Raw genomic sequence first — 19,723 nt, forward strand, 5'->3', positions numbered from 1 at the left:
CTGATACAATAAAGGATGCATATCTTCATGGACATTTCACTTCTAAACGAACCGAAGTATTCATCAAACAAGAATTTATATACCTAAACTTAAAGATGAATTTGACAACTATGTTGCAAATTGTGTCCCTTGCATACTAAGTAATCGTAAATGTGGCAAACAAGAAGGTATGTTGCATTCTATACTCAAACAAAATGTACCACTTCATACGTATCACATTGATCATTTAGGACCACTCTAAAGTACTCATAAGAATTACAAGTGTGTATTTGCTGTTATTTACTCTGACTGATCTACACTTTTGGATCTTAATTTTATTCACCTTTTCTTTGATTATGATTATGCCTGTATGGCTTTTCCAAACAAAACCTACTGATAATGGTGAAGTAATATCTGAATTAGAAAATCAAAAATTTGTCTTTGGAAATCCTTTGCATATAATTTCAGATAAAGACTCAGCATTTACTTCAAAAGATTTTCAAGATTATTATTCAACCAACAATATCCAGCACATTCAAATTACCACGTGACTGCCTCATGTCAATGGACAAATTGAGAGATTGAATTCTGTCATAATTTCTGTTCTCTCCAAATTGTCCATTCAAAATCCATCAAAATGATATATATGTGTCTCTGAAGTTCAGCAAGTGATCAATTCCCACATGCCAATGCAGTATAAATACAACTCCATTTGAACTTATCTTTGGAACTAAAATGAAATCTACTAATCATGATAAAATTACAGAGCTGTTAAAAGCAGAGATCCAGTCAGACATCTTCAACACTCGTGATGATCTTCGCAAAGAAGCTAAACAAAGGATTTTGAAAGTGCAGGCTGGAAATCATAAAATATACAATCTGCAATATAAACCATAAGTTCCAGCTTCATGGTTGTAGTGGCAATCAAGCGTACACAATATTGACCTGGTCTTAAACTGAAACCCAAGTTTCTCGGACCATACAAAATCGGGGAAATCAAGCCTTATAGCACTTATGATGTTGAAAAATGTGTTTTCTTCAATGGACCTATGAAAACAAGCACTTGCACTGAATTTATGAAACCTTGGACTTCATCAGAACATATTACCTGAACTTTAGTGTTTTATAGACATTTTCTCATATGAACTGATCTACACATTTGGACTTTAATCCTATCCACCTTTTCTTTGATTATGATTACTAACTATTATTTTTTTTAATCCTATCCATCTTTTCTTTGATTATGATTACTAACTATTATTTTTTATTTTTTTATTTTTCTAGGTGCTGTTATTAGAAAATCCAGATTGAATATTTCATTTTTTTGTGTTAATTTAGTATTTTCATTCATTGTTTAATAGTATTAGTATATTATACTATTTGCGGGTACTATTCCGTTTTGAGGACCGTAAACAATTGCAGCAAAAATGTATGCGCAAAAGCGCCAAATATATCAAACGCTGTCATTTAACTCCACGCCAAATCTATTTTACGTGCTGATTTCAAATTGCGTAAGTTTAGATAGTTATATATTTTTTAAGACGCCATTGAAATGTTAGTTTAATTTTTAAATCCTTTTTTGATATCCTATGGATTTAACAGTTTGGGAATTGCTCATGACAAAAGGTCTGCTATAGAATTTTATCAAAGAAAAGGCATTATTTATTATAGAAAATTATGTTTGAACAACCAGTGAGATGAAATTATACTTTAGTGATAAGTCGGTAACGAAATAGCGATGCAGGAATCCATTCAGTTATCTTTAGCCTTTTTTTTTATATAAATTATACTAATGATCTGAAAGTTATTTATTCTTATGCTTCCATTCAGTTATGTTTAGCCTTTTTTATATAAATTATATTAAAAAAGTATTATATGAAATTAACCTTTCATATAAAATTAAAACAATAATCTTTAGATAGTTATTTACTATTAGACTTCCTTTCTTATGTTAGGGTTGCCACAATTATTTTTGGCAGCACTGGCATCATCAGTTTGGCGATTTTTTACGGTCCTCAAAACAGAATAGTATCTATTAGTGTTATGTTAAATTCCACTGTTAGCTTTTGTCTTCTGAGGACAGATGATCATGATGTCAGATGGCCGAATTATATGGGAGCTGTAACTGTAACTGAGTAAGATTATGTAAGAAGCGCCGTCTGAATGAATGTGTGCAGTTAAGACGAAAGCTGAACGGTGGCAAAGACAGACAAGTCCAAAATGATTTTATGATTATTCTTTTTCCTTTTTTTTTCATTCTAATGTAAATAAATAAATCTTAGTTTGGGCATTAGATGTCTTATAGTGATGATTATAGTAATGCTTATTCATCATCAACCCTTTCTCTACAAATATACTGTATATAATATATGTTGTATATTATATGATAACTGTTTTGGCACAAGCTCTATGTAATATGTATGTTATATTTATCTTGTGCCAAAACAGAGAGGGATGCTATGTGATTGATGCAGAAAACGAGTTCATGTAGAAGAGTTCGCACATTTTAAACTCTCCCTACTGCCTTAACATTTGACATGAGCACAGACAAGTATAACTAGACTTACATCTTCCCTTGAAAAATTTCTGGAAAGCAATATTTATTGATAATCTGTCTAAATGAATAAAGGTATTTGCTTTCCTTTTTCTATGAAGACAGCCTGAAAAAACACAATTTTGAGTATGAATGCAGATTTAAAGACTTCAGTGCCATTCAAACAGAACTGGATATTTTCACTATGTCTTTTAATGCAAATTCTGAAGCAGTGAGGCCAGATTTTCAGCTTGAATTAAATCAGTAGCAATATAACAATCATTTCAAGCAGTTGTTTCTCAGTGTTCCAAAATTAGAGTTTTACGAAACGGTATCGAAAATAAGTTTCCCAAATTTAATCTCTCAGTCCCAGAAAAGTAATGCTATGATTTCTTGATCTTATATATGTGTTTTCTACCATATGAACCTTAAGGAGACAAATGAGCATCATCATTAACTTACAATTAATTTGAATGTTAAGCTTATTGATATCTAATTGAGTTTAACACTTTCAAGAATGTTTGCTATTAGTTGTTTCATGCATGTTCTAAATAATTTAATATTTATGATTTAATTTTCTAGAAATATAATTTTGCTTCACATTGATAACCACTCTTATAACATTAATAATGTATACAAAGTTGATGTATATAATATTTAGGTTGTTATTCAGGTTATCACATCAAGTAGGAAAAATAAGTGTTGTTAAGATTCTCTGCATATTAAAAAGTTGCCTGGTACTTTTCCTAATCTGACTGAAGTCACTGTCCAAGTTAATTTATGAGGGCAAATTAATTTCTTTCCTCATTTTTATTCTTTTTTCCTTTACTGACCAACCCAAAGTGGCATATCATATCAACATTTTCCAGAAATTAGTTATTTAACATCATGACTCATATTTATCACATTTTATGCACGTTCCCAGATTTGGAGAGAAACATGTGACTGGAGAACTAAAATTAGGAGGGGAAAGAAAGAGAAGAATTAAAATTTAGTGTTCACTTCCTGAAGATCCCATCTTTTATTTTAACTCTTGGGAAAATTATAGCGTAATAATATCGGTATAATGTGACATATCAACATTAACAGAGTAAAACAGCATTAAAATTTCACATCAGAAACATAAATCTTCATTAGCTATTTATAGTCACTTAACAGCCATTTTGATTTTGGTTCTTTGAAAATTAACCACAGCTTTTTGGTGAACTGGATTTCCTTAAGCCCTTCTCATTCATAAAAATTTACCTTCTTTAGTTAATAACATTAATTCCAATTCAGCTCTTCCTAATGCCCTCATAATTCAAATATCATAGCTTTTTCACATTTCGTTAGTGTTTTTAACAGGTTTGGCACTATGTTTGCTTTCTTTGTGCTGTGCTTGAGAATAATCAGGTGGTACCAAATGAATAATGCAGTGGAGATCTATGGATGCTTGCTCTTGATAATTTACCAAATTTTATCTTGATATGATAATTTACCAAAAGCAAAATGGTCTTCTATAAAATGGTAGGGTTTTTAAAAATTGTAATTTAAAATTTTATCAATAGTAATTTTTATCAAGCAGACTGACTGAATGATTTCTACTTGACATACTTAATTAATAACTTAGAAATTGATTTTAATTTATGTAGTTATGTGGTAAAGTATCTGCGAAATGTTTAAGTTTATAATTTTATAATTCTAGCTGTAAGGAAATTGATGTAAGCTTAAGCCATACTTTGAAGTCATTATGAAGTACTTTAATAAAAATCTTTGCATGTCTGAAATTTGTATGTATATACTGTGTTGATATTTTATGTAAACTGTTTAACTTTTCTAATCCATAGGATCTTACGTGTGACATGTTTGTAATCCAAATTTTGATTCAAGCCATCTTTTATAGATAATTGGGTAAGTAGATCCTGAAACATTCTGAATGTAGGAAAACTGTGATTTGATACTTTTAAGAGTGAGGAAAATGATGTAATTATTTCTTAAATCCTAGTTTATTTTGCCTAAAAGTTATTTTTGCAAATATAAGATGTAGCTTAGTGCACTGCAATTCTATGCCTTGAATAGCATTGTAGCATATTTTTAGAGACTGCAGTCCACAAGATATTGCTTTAAAAGCCTATTTTACAAAAGATATTTGACTGAGTAATTTTAAAACCTGGAAGACTATAAAATTCAATGAAATATTAAATTTTGGTTGCACAGCAATTACATTGACACACAGATATGTTAATATGTTAATGTATATGTTAATTTAGTTTTGCTTGGCTAAATATTTCTGGTATATTAAACTTTTGACTTATTACAGAAGTAATTTCTGCTAAAACTTCCTTTAGCAGGCATTCTCTCACTATGATAAGTTAAGAATGCATAATATTGTATTAATTTTTACTACCTGAAAATTGAGGGAGGCAGTAAAGTAATGTTTATGCTATATGTTAACTCACTAGGGAATTTTCATCATAGAATATTAACAGAATATATTTTAAGGTTAAAAATTAGTCTCTTTTATCTCTTTTGTTATTTCTTAAGCTGGAAGTAATTTTGAGTTTTATTTTTAAAAATTTATATAAAGAATTTTCAAGATTATCAGGGCTTTTTTTTCTTAATTTTATTTTTACATTTTTCTCCCTGTAAGAAAGTTACTAAACTGTATGTAAGAAATAATGTTTCTCTGGAGAAGTGAATATTGGGTTATTTATTATTATTTATATAAGTACAATATCTAATATAAATAATATGAAAACGTAAGTGCAGCTACTGAAAAGATATTTAGTCATGCCTGTTGCAATTTATTCATTGCCTGAAGTCATTGTGTTGCTTCCAGACAATGGTTATTTAAATATTTTGTTAATAAATTTCGTAAGGAACAATCTTGTGTGCTTGTTATAGTTATGAAGAATTCGGTTGTCTTTTTCGATAAAGGCTTTTGTCATTCCAGGATTTTCTGTTGCTCTTCCGTAAGTACAAATAAATACTTAAGTTTACCACATTTTAAAAGTTTGAAAGGTTCTCTGGAAGCACTACTAAGCAGAATGCATCTGGCAAACAACCAATTACTCAGTTTTATATTCAAAGCATTTTGAAAGGGAATGTTATACTCAGCCACTTAGTGATACAGTTCCTTCCATAGCTGAAAACTTTACCTCGTATTTCTGAAAAACTGTGTTATATTTACCATAATTTACTGTTATCATATTAATGGTTAATCTTATATGTGAATACAATTTTGATTTTATTGTTGTAACTTAATCCATATTTAAGTAGCACAGAAGAACTAATTGCTTTGAAATTATATCCTCATCCTTACATATTGTTATTTAAAGATATTTATTAATACCTTATTTTATGCTTATTCCATACTGCTAATGCTTTTACTATTTAACTGCAGCAAGTTAAAGCATTTTAATAGTGATAATTTTTTTAAGTTTAATTATAAAGTGGTGCTTTTCTTTAACATATTTAAGACAGTGAAGAAAGCATAAAGTTATATGTAATTAGCAGTTTGACTGAATGATAAAATGAGCGAGGCAGAAAAACATTAGCGAAATGGTTTCAACCAGTCCTACAGTAGTATCATCTTGGTCAAAATAAGCTTCAGTATAATCTTGGTCTGATAGCAAAATAGAAGCAAGACTTTAGTGCTTGCTGAGGTCCATTAATTAAAAATTCAAAGCTTCTGGGATTTGGTGATGATATCAGATTTAGTATTTTTGGTAACACCGAATTGTACACTGCTAATGCTTACAGCAGCAAGCTGTGATTGAGAGCTGAGCTTCTCCAGCTCTCAAATACCAAGGGACTACATGGTTGCAAGGTAAATTATTACACTTCTGTTTATCAACAGTGCTATCCACTCTTGTTTATTTAATGCACTAATGGATAGTATGAAAATATTGTTGGTAAGTTTAGATGCCGCCCAGATGGTATAGTGGTTAGGGAAGCCTGACTGCAATACTGAAGGGCCTGGGTTTGAATCCTGGAGAAGGCATGGTTGTAACTGTCCGTCCCTTTATAGGAGGTGATGGTGGTGCACCTATTAGGTGCCTCCATAATAAAGAGACCACCACATCTGGCCTTGTATATATTAATGGACTGTGTTACACTGTAACTGTTCACAATCTGCCATTGGGAAAAACAAGTTTAGTTTAGATAGAAATTAAATATTTTGGAATAGAAACCAAAGCATGAAACTATATATTGTAAATTCATGGCTATCACTGTAAGTGACAATCATACATCCCAGGTCAATCGTCAGGCATCACTCTCTTTGAAATTTTTTGCATATACTCAAAGCAAGTGTTTCAAATTATAAAATGAAAAGAAAAGCTAATATGAAACATATCCTATAAGAAGTATCAGCTAAAATACTTTCAGACACATTTGTTGTTAAAGTTGTGATCATAATGATAGGGTCTTTTAGAAAGGCATATGAATTAAATACTAGTACTATCTTTATTAGGTTCTAGAGAATAAAATGAATTCAAGCAATTTCATTTGTTTTTAATTACCAGTTTTTGATTAGAGAGTTCAATAGAATAGTCACATGTCTACCAATTTTAAGTTTTTTGCACAAAGTGGTCTATGACATCTGCCATGCTGAGGAACTATTCTCCGACAGCATTTTTCTGTTATATGAAAGTTAGCAACATAAAATTACTAATTAATAGTACTTGGATTGTATTGAAAGATGAATCTGCATTACAGATATATGATGCAGACTCATGTATCTTAAATTTGCAATACTGTAACTGTGCTTATTAAGTTCTAAACTTAGAACCAGTAATCTCTATCTGAACACAGGACCAACAGTCATCTTACTTAGGCAGTGATTAGTGCAAGACTGTATAGCCTGTGAGGACTTATACATTGCTGTTAATGGCTTTGTGAATTTCTTATTCATTATGCGGTTGTAGCAGTCTGTTCTGCCAATTCTCCTGTGGAGGCAGAGCAGCAGTAATAGCCTTGTGAATTTCTTATTCATCATGTGGTTGTAGCAGTCTCTTCTGATAACTCTTCCCTGTGGAGGCGGAGCAGCAGTATTAGATTACTTCTGCTAGGAGGACAATAATGTGAGGTGAATTTTATGGCTGTAGGGTCAGCAGTCCTCTTCTGCAGCGTAAAAGTATTGAAAGATAAGGTTTATATTCATATTAAAATACTGTTAAGGTGTGTATCACATTGCAGCCACACGTAAAATATCTTCATTACGTACATAAACCACCATGCAATTGTAAGTGAAATACATCACCTGTGTTTTTAAGAGCTTAGAAACATGAAAGGCATCCCAGTCAAGAAAGCTGCATGTATGCAGCTTCTTTCAACATGGGATTTCTTTCTGAATTCCTGATTATCTTTTTACAAATGTTGAAATATATAAGTAAAAAAAAGTCATATTTAGGAGACTTAAGATGCTAAAAATGACTTTCGCCCCTTCATCAGAGCTAAAGGGCATGGATGCAGTTTCATATATGTTTATTGTACAGGTCTGAATAATTCTAATAGGCATCACATTTCTAAGAAAGAAATTTTCATACAATTATTTTTCCTTTGGATGTGCATCGAGGTCTTCGTTTGTTTTTGTCAAATGTTTATATTCAGCTTTCTGTATAACTGTTTCTTATATAATTATCTGTTTGGTGTATAAACTAATAAATTTATTAAGTTTGTTAATTTCTTTGAAAGTATCATTTATCTAAAGAAATTCTGGTGGATCCTCAGTTTTTGAAATCATTTTACAGTTAGTTAGCTAGAAATATTAAGCGATTTAAATGTAAGATGAAACTTTATAATGGCATCTCTCGAAATTTCTGTGATTTTACCAAATTACATTCAATATATTTTTCCATATACTTTTGTTAAAATTAGGTTCAAGAAAGTAATAGAGGACGATATTTAATTATGTCCAAGCAATGAAGATGAAATGCTTTTCAGAACTGTTACTAGCACATTTCAGGTTTTGAGATTGTATGTATCTTCAGTATAGAAGAAGTTATGTGTGTCGACAAGCAGTGTATTTCTGTAGGAAACCACAATTATGCAGCGTAGTCATAAATAGTTATGTCCGTTTTAATGTAGTTAGAAGAAACTGTAATGCATTAGAAGGCAATGGTGAAATATTATCATAGTTGCTGTTTTTTTTGGGAATATCACTGTTATATATTCTCCTTTCTTATAGATAATGATGACATTATTGGTCATAAATTATTGAAGCATATTTATTATTTCAACAAATGAAATCATAAATTTGAATATTCAGAATTAGAAGCAGAAGTGGTAATGTTGTGGTAGATTTAGTGTTTTATTATTATTAGGGTGCTCCTCTAGGAGACATACCTCGTTACACACCCACACATTATACACCTACAACATTATTTTTAGGCTTGGCTGTGTTTCCTTAATAAGGTATATAGTATTCAAGATTTTTAAACTTCATTTGTGGGATCATTTCATCTTCTATTGGACATGACAGCCTTAATGTTTATCTGTTTTAATCAGACTGAAGAATTCAATGAAGTATTCACTGCATGATTAAGGACAACTCATGCATGAGGAACATTTAAAAACATATTCTGCATTTATTAGATTTAATTCCAAGACAAGATGGCTAATGCTTTAAGTGCCAAAAAGCACAGCATTTGCAAATTTAGCAAACACTAAAAAAATAAATATTTCTACAAGTAACTATAGCCTAAAAAAAATCAGGACAAAATCTAGTTGTCAGTCGTCTTAGCAGATAGTTTTCAATCAGTTGTCTTGTATTTAGCAGTCAACATGTAAAAGCATCAAGCAGGTTTGAAGCAAGTTTGGATAACTGAGTGATGAGATACTTCTGTATAATGATAGCCTCTTTGAACATATTTTCACTTCTACTTTATGATTTTATTATCATCATGCAACCCTCTTTAAATTTGCGCAAATTCTATTTAATATTTACATTATTTTCTTCTACATTATGAAGTTTTGTATTTTCAATTTATTAGTATTATTTTAGTAATAGTATTATTTTCAATTATAATATTTGTACCATGTTTAAAAACCATTTTCTTAATTTTGCCAAATTTTAATAATAAAACTATGTAATAATACTGATTCAGAAGTCAAACAACAAAAATCAGCGTTAATTCACAAAATTTTCACAGGACTAGTTTCGATGGTTTTACCGAACCATCATCTTCAGCTGCAAAACCGCAAATGAACAAGATAGGAAATAATGTTTAGATAAGATAAGAAAGCCTGGACAAGAATAAGCAAGTGGCGCCATCTGTTGGTGAAACCAGAACTAAAACATAATTTCTCTAAAAGTCGAAGGCAAATTTGGATTGGAATTAGGATTGCTAACTAGAACAGAAAGATTTTTATGAATGTGAAATGCCTCTAGAAAATCCAGTTCTCCAATGGAAGATGTTTTTTGAATAATTTTGGCAGCAGAAAAATTGAAAGTGTGATTTTCGGACCAACAATGTTGAGCAACAGAAGACTTCTGTGTTTCCTTTTTTCTAACATATGCCTCATGTTCTTTGACGCGAAATTTTAAGGCTCTCTTAGTTTGGCCAATGTAAATTAAACCGCACTGGCAAGGTATCCTATAAATACCCCAGGAATTCATATCCGGAATGGGGTCCTTGAGTATAGAAGTTGGAATTTTATTGATGGGAGAGTAAACAACCCGAAAGTTAAATTTCTGCAAAATATGTGCAACTTTATAGCTAATTGATGGAAAAAAGGGAATGACAACAGAATTTTTATTAATCTCCTAAAATAAGAGTGTGGCTTTTAGTGTGTTGAGATGAGAATTTTTTAACTGCTTGATTAATAATGTTGGGTGAAAAGCCCCTGTCAATAGCTATTGCTTTTAAATAATTTAGTTCTTCATCAAGGGCTAGTTTGGAGGAGCAAACTTGAAGAGCACGGAAAACATAGGAATAAAATGAAGCTAACTTTTGTTTAGTCGGATGACATGATTTAAAGTGTGGTGGAAGGCAAACCGATGAAGGTTTACGGTAAACTGTAGTACTGAAGTTGGATGTGTTACGTGTGACCAGAATGTCGAGAAACGGAAGAGAATTGCAAGTCTCAAGTTCAAAAGTGAACTGAATAGCAGGATCAATAAAATTCATTGTTGAAAGAACTCTATTTAAATCATCTTTATTACCTTCAAACAGGGTAAAAGTATCGTCTACGTAGCGGAACAATGCCGGGAAGTTTAAAGTTTCAAACAATTTTGATTCATAATAATGCATGTAGATATCAGCCAGGATGGGACTGAGGGGGCTTCCCATGGCTAATCCCTCAGTTTGCTTGTAATATTTATTTTGGAAAACAAAATGTGTTTGTTTCAAACAGAGTTGAGTGAGAGAAATTAGCTCATCAATTTCGATGCAAGAGAAATGAAATTCGCGAAGTCTGGTTTCTAGACATCTTAATGCACCCTCCACTGGGACATTGGTGAATAATGATTTTACATCAAAAGAAACCATGAGTAAATTACGAGGAGAAATGTTTTTAACCTTTTTTACAAACTCTATTGAATTTTTTATGGTGTAAATGTTATTGTCTAATAGAGTGGAAAATCTAGAAACTAAATATTTAGCTAATGGATACGAGGCAGTACCTAAATTTGATACAATAGGGCGGAAAGGAATACCACTTTTATGAATTTTGGGAAGAGCATATAATCTGGCACAATTTGCAACAGATGGGATAAGCGAATGTTTTAAGTTGCTTGAAATGATTTGCGAAGATTTGATCGCAGTTTTTATTTTGGATAAGTCCGAAGGTGAAGGATCTTTAGGGATCGGATTATATGGTCCTTCGTTTAAGAGTTTAGTGACACCATCGATGTAAGTGTTCTTATCCATGACGACTATCTGGCCACCTTTGTCGGCCTTTGAAATGACAATATCCGGGTTAGAATGAATCTCGCGCATTGTAGCTCTTTCTCTCGCAGTTAGATTTGGTTTCAAAGGTTTATTATTCAATTTCACATTATGAGCGATAAGATGCCTAATCATTTCTTTCTGTGAATCTGAAACTTTACTGAACTTGAAAGCTTTTTCGATAGGAGCCAAAATCTTTGGAATCGAGGGTTTACAGGTTTGTGAGAAGTTAAAATTATATTTTAGAATTCTCTCTTGTTCTTCTGAAAGACTAACATTAGAAATATTAACTATTGGCTTGATGTTTACAATGGGAAGATTTTTTGAACTACTTAAACTGGAAGACTGTAAAAGAAGTTTTTCGAATTTAACTGCAAGGATGTTTTTATGACGGTTAACTGCATTCTCCGTTCTAGACCAAGACTTTTGTTCAAGGGCAGTGAATTTTGGATATGTTTTAGCGAGTTCCAGATGAAGCTTATAGAGTTCATGTTCAATTTTGGACAATTGTTGACGTGTATCCCTTATCACGGACCGAAGTAAGGCAAGTTTGCAATTTAACAGAATTCTTGAAACGCGACTCGAAGGTTTTTGATTAGATTTGATTTGAATAAAATTGGGGATCAATTTTTTACATTTACATTTAAGTAAAAAGTCAAGATGATTCAGGAATGTTTGCCGTTTCAGGCATAATTTAGTGAAACGATTAACGGATGAAGGCATGATAAACAATGCAGAAAATCAAACTAAATTAACTGAGCAATAATAAAGTACACACAAAATAGCAGAAAAATCCCTCACTGAAATGAATAGAAAACAAAATGTTTGTAAGCAAAATGCATGAAATCAGACAAGCAAAGCACAATATCCAAATGTACAAAACATAAACATAACTTGAAAATTGCAAAAATGTACTCACCGAAACTCCTACAATCACAAAATGGCGGCCACACCACGTGCAAAAAAGAAAGCAAAATGTAAGCCTGTTTGGGGCTTCTAGAATTAAGACACAATAACACGCCGAATAACACAATAACATTAAGACACAATAACATTCGGCGTGTTATTGTGTCTTAATTATGTAATAATATTTACATCAAGTGTTATCTCTACATATGTTTTGTTTATCTGTTTATTAATAATAGTGATAAACATTCTGTGAATGGGAATGTTTTTGAAAATGATACACACATATACACATGTAAAATAATTATTTATTTTTAAAAAACAGCACATTACAAAATATAAAAACACACACAATGAAAAATAAAAGATGTTCTGTGAGCATATATTTTAGCTCATATAATTTACACCTTATCTGAATGTTTTCTTTTGCATGCTATCACAAGCTTCAGTTCATGAGTGAACTAGCATTAAATACTTATAATGCAAAATATCACAACTTATGTAGTATAAAGTTGGTAAATTTGTTTTATCATACACATGGGTATTTATACCCAACATAATTTATGAATTAGTACATTAATTGGTGAATATTAAGCTTTGATTTTTAAGAATTTGTTCTAAACTTCTTCCTTTAGATACTTGACCTCTACACCATGACTGAAGTACGCTTTTATAACCAATTCTTTGTCTTGTACTTTGTGGTCTTTCACATGTTTCCTTTGAATTATCTGTTAATATAGAAACAAAAATTAACACATTGCATTGTGCACATATTATTTAAATAAAACAGTTGAACATACCAGAAATGATTTTTTTATTTAGTTGATGTGGTTTGTGTTCAATTAGCAATATGTAATATATTTTAATTTTGGGTTGCGTAATTTCTTTTTTTCTATTTTTATATCTGAATGTCTTAAAAAAAAAAGTCTACTTTGATGTGAAAAGGTTCAGAAAACTTGTTTAATTCTGATGGGACTAAAGTATTATTTTCCAAAATAAATTATATGAAAATAAAAATTTAAACCTTATTTAGACAGCATTATTTGTTTGTACCATGTTTCTTTATATTAAATTTAGACAAGATAGCATTCTAAATGCGTTTGAGAAAATAAGGTATTCTTTGTCCCAGCATTAAATTTTAATCTATTTTTCCTAGTGTTTAAGCAATAACAACTTTAACAAAGATAGATATTTGAAATTTTTGGAATTTTTAAAATTTCAATTGAATTATAGATATTTCTTCACTGTTTTTAAGAACATTTGCATAAAGTAGCTTAATAGAAATAAAATTATTGTTCTTTCTGAATATATATTAATTGGGAAACAGTTAACAAGATATTAAATTATTTTCCATTATTCTATTTTTATGTGGTTTTTAAGTATACATATAGTTATTAATTTGAGTTGTCAGTTTAATTTCAGCTTTTCTTATGCAACTCATTTACCCAGTTTAATATGTATAGTCATGTTTGAGTCTTGATTTGGATGCTAAAATGTAATTGTGCATTAATAAGCTTTTTCAATTAACTTTAAGTGAAATGTAGAATCTGAATGTTATTGAACTGTGACAAAAGTCTTTACATGAATGGCTTTCACATTTGCTTAATTATTTAACACTTTGTTCATGTAGAATTTTACATTAACAATATTTTTATATTTCTATTATTGATATAGTTAAATAAAAGTATGTCTTTTAAAGATCAGTATTAAAACATCAGCATCAATATTGATATCATCAGCATCAATAATAGTATCTCTTAGACTATATTACATCTATATGAGAAATGCATTATGTTACATCTAATATATTTCAGAATCTTAGCTTTACAAGTTAGCTAACATACTTTGATCGTTTCTTTTAAGTCTAGAGAACTATGTATTATAATATCACAAATGTATTTTTAAGACACTTGTTAGCCTGTTTGCCCTAGACAATTCTTAGTAGATGAGATTTTTTTTTTCAATTACACTATAATTTAATGAGTGTCAAGTTTTATGTCATATGGCAAAATATGTTAGGAATGAACTTGGTCTTTATTTGTAATACGATTTTATATTACCCAACTTGTTCAAACTCTTGACTTGTTTGAAGGTCATGTGATTAATGAGGATGCCAAAAAATTTCCTGTAGTCTTTGTGAATTTAATACATGGTAATCCTATCTACCTAAATTCCCCTGTTACCCAAAATCCTTCCTGCAGAAGTGATGGCAGTAAGGAAAGCAATTAAATTTGCTTAAAATGGCCGATTCTTATTGCATACCTGCTAGCTTTCACTAATGTTTTGCAACTTTAATGAAAGCAATTATTATCTTATAAATTTTATGTCTGAAATTTCTTTGTAAAGGTAAAAATAATCATGAAAATCTGATAATTTTTCATCAGTTCTATACTTTAGATGTTCAAGAAATTAAAATTGTCATAAATTCTACATTTGTCATAAATTCAGATGTTATTTTTAGTGAATTTAAGAGCTCTTTAGCTTCTAAAATTTTATTTTTATGATTTTAAAATTTTGACGGTTTTATAAAACATAAAAATGTTATTGTGATATAATAAAATGTGTTAAAAATAATGATAATGTGTTTAAATTACATTATTTTTTTGCGAGGCTATTAAAATAAAATTGTTTTCCTCTCTTGTGTTTTATAATGTTTTTTGACTTTTTGTTTGGCTGTGTTTCAATATTCTAAAAATAAATTATTATTAAATTAAAACTAGTATTATAAATTGGAATTTAACTTAGGCCTGCATCTACCATACAAGTCATTATTATGCCTGAAAACAAATAGGTAACAATACATCAGTAACATTTAATAATTTGCTTTCTATTATAATGGTAGAATAGTGCATTTAATTAAGTAGCTTACTTTTCACTCTAATCAGAATCAAATGAATTCTAATCAAACCCATATTCTAATGAGATATTCACCCACATGTTTATTTCTTAAAATCTGTCATAAAACATAAGAATCTTGTTTTTGAGGAACTACAATATTTAATTTTTTGTTTGCTTAAGGTAAATATCCTCTTGTAACTATGCTTCAACATATTGAGATTTGTCTACTTGTTTCCTAATAGTAAAACTCGAATTTTACCTCTTTATATTTTTTACTATTAAGAAGCGGGGAGGGGGGCAGGTAGGTGAAAATATGTCTCTAAGTAAGCAAGCACATAAATACAAATACACATAAATTTCTGTGTAAATATACCCTTTGTATTAGATTGTCTAAGTTTTAAAAATTTTTTACAGCTGAGTCCTTCATTTTAATAAACTTAATAATTCATAAGCAATATTAACTGTAACATTTTTCTAATTTTTAAATGTAGTACGTTACAGAGTTTGAAATCCGGACTCGTCAGGACTTGGGCGATTCCGGATTTGAGATTTTCCCGGATATTAGGTCATCAATTTAAATCTGGTAAGATGGCATGCAGAAATTATACAATTAAAAATATGAAATCGTAACTTATGAAATAAAGAACAATTATGATCTAAAGGGTATCAAAATTTACAAAAAAAGGTTAATATTTATTTGTTAACTTTATTAAACATTTCTTTCAATGTAAGTTGTTTACGTTGCTTCCACAAAAAGTTCAAAAAGTTCCTTTTTCTTTTTTCTTATGTCATATACAGTTGACTTTCCAATGCTATACTCCTCACGTAATTTTGAGAGAGGTATGCCTTTATCCGTTTTTTTGCAGCAATTTGTTTTGTGGGCATCAAAACATGGTTTTGCTTTGTAGATCCTTTGGCAGCTCCAGAATTGGAAACTCTTTTCGACATAATCGAAATTTCAAGTTTAGTTTTTAAAAAATAGCCATAATAATAACAGTCTGCAAAAAATAATAAGCTGGAGTAAGCTAAAAGATTAGGGAGCAACGCAGTCCACTACATTAACTTAAATGCTTTAGAATCAGTAAAGATAATTTTAGTTTATCTTAATAGCGTCCGTGATACATTATTGGCTGTGTATCACAAGATTGGCGATGAAAGCCAAGTTGTTTTGCTAAATTTTGTCTTGCTCCTATTGCATACTGAATCAAGCCTGAATTGTATTAGTTTAGTTATTTACTATACCTATGTTTATTTCTTGTATGTGCTTAAAACTAATCTAAGTCCTGAATAAATAAACTCCCACATATACTTAATGCCGGCGCATATAGGGCTGGTGCTAAATACCGCATGGTGCAGTCTCTACTGGTCCTAAATTCTGCTACAAAGCGCCTTCCTAAGTTCTAAATTTTCACCGCACCTAAACTTTGCATCCCTTTGCATTTTGCCGCTTGGTGCTTCCCCAAATTCCAAGAATTTCGTCTTCCCTAAATTCTGCTGTCCAGTACCGACATATTCTGCCACCGCTTCTGGATTTATCGTGAATAACATATCAGTTATTCTTAATTAAAATAGCACTAAATGTAATCGTTTGGTTCTCACAAATTTATGTATACATGATTGTTTTTCTATAACAAGGTATTTTATTTAGTGCCTAAGTGAAATTAAGAATTGGAATTTTTAAGTGAAAATCTCCACGTTTTATTATTGAAAGAAAAATCAAATGCGCATGTGTAAAGCTTACCAAAAAAAAAAAAAAAAAAAAAAAAAAAAAACTATTTGTGGCTTTCAGGTCGGGATTTTAGATCATTCCGGATAATGGACGTTCGGGTTTCGGACTTTGTACTGTAGTAGATAACAATTAACCCAATAATAGTAGCAGTTGATGTTTGTTAAAAGCGATTTTATATAATTTTGAAATCATTATCATCCTTTGACTTTTGCTGAAATCTTTTCTGTACAACAATTCCTGATCATCGAATTGTTTATACTTCCCATTAATTCATGCTAGTTTATTTAGAAAAAATATGCAACAATTGCTAATTATCAAATACATCTAAAGTAACCTTTGCTGTAGTATTCATTTTAGAGACAAAAAAAATCCAGAATTTTTTAAACAGTTGGCTGTATCTGGGTATGAATGTAGATGGGTAATCCGTCACAGATAAGTATTGAAATTATCTGTGTGACAAGAGGACGTTAGAGATTCATGCAGAATTTTTTGAAGGAAAAAAAAAACAATTTTTTTTGGCTGGTTGTATTTAATTATTTAATGTTTTATTTTCCTTACTTTGAAAATTGTTTCTCCAGTTGTGCAATGCAATTTTTGAGGCTTTTAATAACATTAATGTCTGTGCAATCCATCACAGTTCACGTGAGATATAACTTCAATATTTTTTGGTTTACAATGGAAAACGAAAGTGCACTTTTATTTGTGTATATTTGCCCAACAGCAAAGCATTCAGTTGCATACACAGACCCGTATGAATGAAGCATGGTTGATGCCCAATAGGTCTACTACACATACGACTGGTAGAGCCTCTATTAGCAGGCACTGCCTACGTAGCAAAAATTCTTAGTTCTCCTAATGCGAAATCTTCTGGCTCTCACAATCGATTATGTTGGCTGCGCCAGCATTCACAAAGGTTGAGATAATTGTGGGTTTTCAAAGAGTGCCTTTATGTAGGACAAATTGTGAGTTTGCAACATAATTATGATCCTCAGTCCCATAATTTTCTGCATTATTTATTATTTTTTCAAACCTGATGAACCCATAGTTTTGGTTCAAAATGTTACTATACGTTCTATATTTTACATCTTTTAATTCCTACATTTATGAAATATGGTTTCCTTATTTTAAATTCCTATTTTATGCATGTATCGATTCGATTTACATGTATAAGCAAACCCCTCTGTATACTAAATTCCATCAGAATTTGGTTTTTCATTAGCTAGACTGAGAAGATGATGACCTAGTAATGCACGAAAGAGCAGTAAATATATGTGTTACTTTTGTAGTGGTTCAGTATTAATAGATGAAGACACAATTAGTTCACTGTTTTACTCGGGGCTTAATTTCCAAAATTAGAAGTGCAGAAGCCCTCGGTAGGCTGTCAGGATAAAGGAACACAAAAAAACAAAATAATTATAGTTAAATAAAATGTAAAGAGGTAAAGAAATATTAAAAATTTAGGTTAAATTAATGACAAATAGTTGATTTAAATTACTCGAATTAATCTTATTTGGGGCTCCGCCGGGGAACTTTAGTCAGTAAATGAAAAATATAGCAGCCAGACAGAATTTAAGCTCAGGTTTTACTGTAAGTTAGTAATATTGAATAATTTTGAAGGAAGGATGGATAATTTTGCATTTCTTCAGTTTAAAATAATATGTCAAATGTAGATCTCACTTCCCGCCATATATCACATCACATCCTCTTTAAATTACATTTGTAATTAAACTCGACCTAAAATTTTTTCTCTATTCGGTTGTAATGGAAGAATGAAATTAATCTGTGTAATCAGATGTGCATGAAATCACGAGATCTGGAAAAAATATATAAATAATATTTGTCATTGAGATTGCAGTATGTTATGGAAGAGAAAGACGGCGACGTAAACTATAAAATTAGTAAAATTCATTTCTAGTTCAGGTCAATCTTATCCCTCCCTTATTTTAGTTGCGCGAGCTGATATGAAGTTAGTTTAGTTGCGTGAGCTGATATGAAGTTAGTTTAGTTGCGGGAGCTGATATAAAGAATTGACGAACGAAGCCGAAGTGTATCTAAAATCTGAATTTTTTAATAAGTGATCAATTAAAAAGAAAAGTATAAGGAAGTTTTGAGTGCGTATGAGAGCTGTTTTTTCATCATAATTCTTTGTGCATCAGATGACCAACATATAAATTTGTCTCTCCTTTTACGTGGAACAGTCTTTCTTAAATGCACACAGAACTGATGATAGCTTGATAAAATTTATTTTACCAAAAGAAACACTTCACAGTTCTGGAACTTTCCGCAAAAATAGTCTTACAGTTCTGCACAGTATCGCAGAGTACAGTCAGTAGTTACACTTCAAACTTCTAAGAATGTTAAACACAATGCATTGCAAAGCGCATCTAAAGAGGAAGCTCTCACAGAGGTAGCTCAGTATCCGAGCTTACGCTGAACTAAACAACTACTAACAACTGATAAACTGATACTCTTTCCAGTCTCATGTAGTTTTCACCTGGCCGCCGTGATATTTCTAGTTTTTTCTGCTTTTCGAAATTACTGGAAGGCATATAAGAATCGTATACGTTTACAACTACATAGAGGATGAATTGCAGATATTCAATTACAAAAGCCATTACAGTTATACAGGGACCGGACCCAAATGTCGTGAAATGGTAACCCAATTTGGCGGCCTTTGGCAATTTCTGGCCAAATTTGGCACCAAAAATTTATCACCAGAAGCATCGCTAATTTGGCAATATCTCACCAATTTAGCGAGATGGCCATGTACTCAGTGTTTTCCGGCAGAGCATCGTTTCTTTAGATTTTCATGTTGCATTATACAGAAAAGATACAATTTCGCTCAAATTATCTATGTATGTTCAAAAT

At 30.8% G+C, this 19,723-nt stretch overlaps 1 protein-coding gene and 1 long non-coding RNA gene across 6 annotated transcripts in view; one reads left to right on the forward strand and one right to left on the reverse strand.

Moving 5' to 3' along the window:
* LOC118198305 (uncharacterized) overlaps positions 1–19,723 on the forward strand; it is a 69,874-nt gene that overhangs the window by 14,761 nt on the left and 35,390 nt on the right. For all 4 annotated transcript variants that reach the window (XR_004759739.2, XR_004759737.2, XR_004759736.2 and 1 more), the window contains one exon: positions 4,339–4,402. This is a non-coding gene — a long non-coding RNA (uncharacterized LOC118198305). The remainder of the gene's footprint in view (positions 1–4,338; positions 4,403–19,723) is intronic.
* The window catches only part of LOC118198297 (ileal sodium/bile acid cotransporter-like), a 114,652-nt gene continuing 107,505 nt past the window's right edge, over positions 12,577–19,723 (reverse strand). The window contains exon 6 of one of the 2 annotated variants that reach the window (XM_085809826.1): positions 12,577–13,016. In XM_085809826.1, coding sequence (XP_085665952.1) covers positions 12,865–13,016 — 152 coding nt within the window. In that variant the 3' untranslated portion in view covers positions 12,577–12,864. The remainder of the gene's footprint in view (positions 13,017–19,723) is intronic. The other variant, XM_035369943.2, reaches the window with a different exon arrangement.

The sequence above is a fragment of the Stegodyphus dumicola genome, chromosome X2 (genome assembly GCF_044657685.1).
Source record: "Stegodyphus dumicola isolate Sdum_Otavi_A_Nest chromosome X2, ASM4465768v1".
NCBI lineage: Eukaryota > Metazoa > Arthropoda > Arachnida > Araneae > Eresidae > Stegodyphus > Stegodyphus dumicola.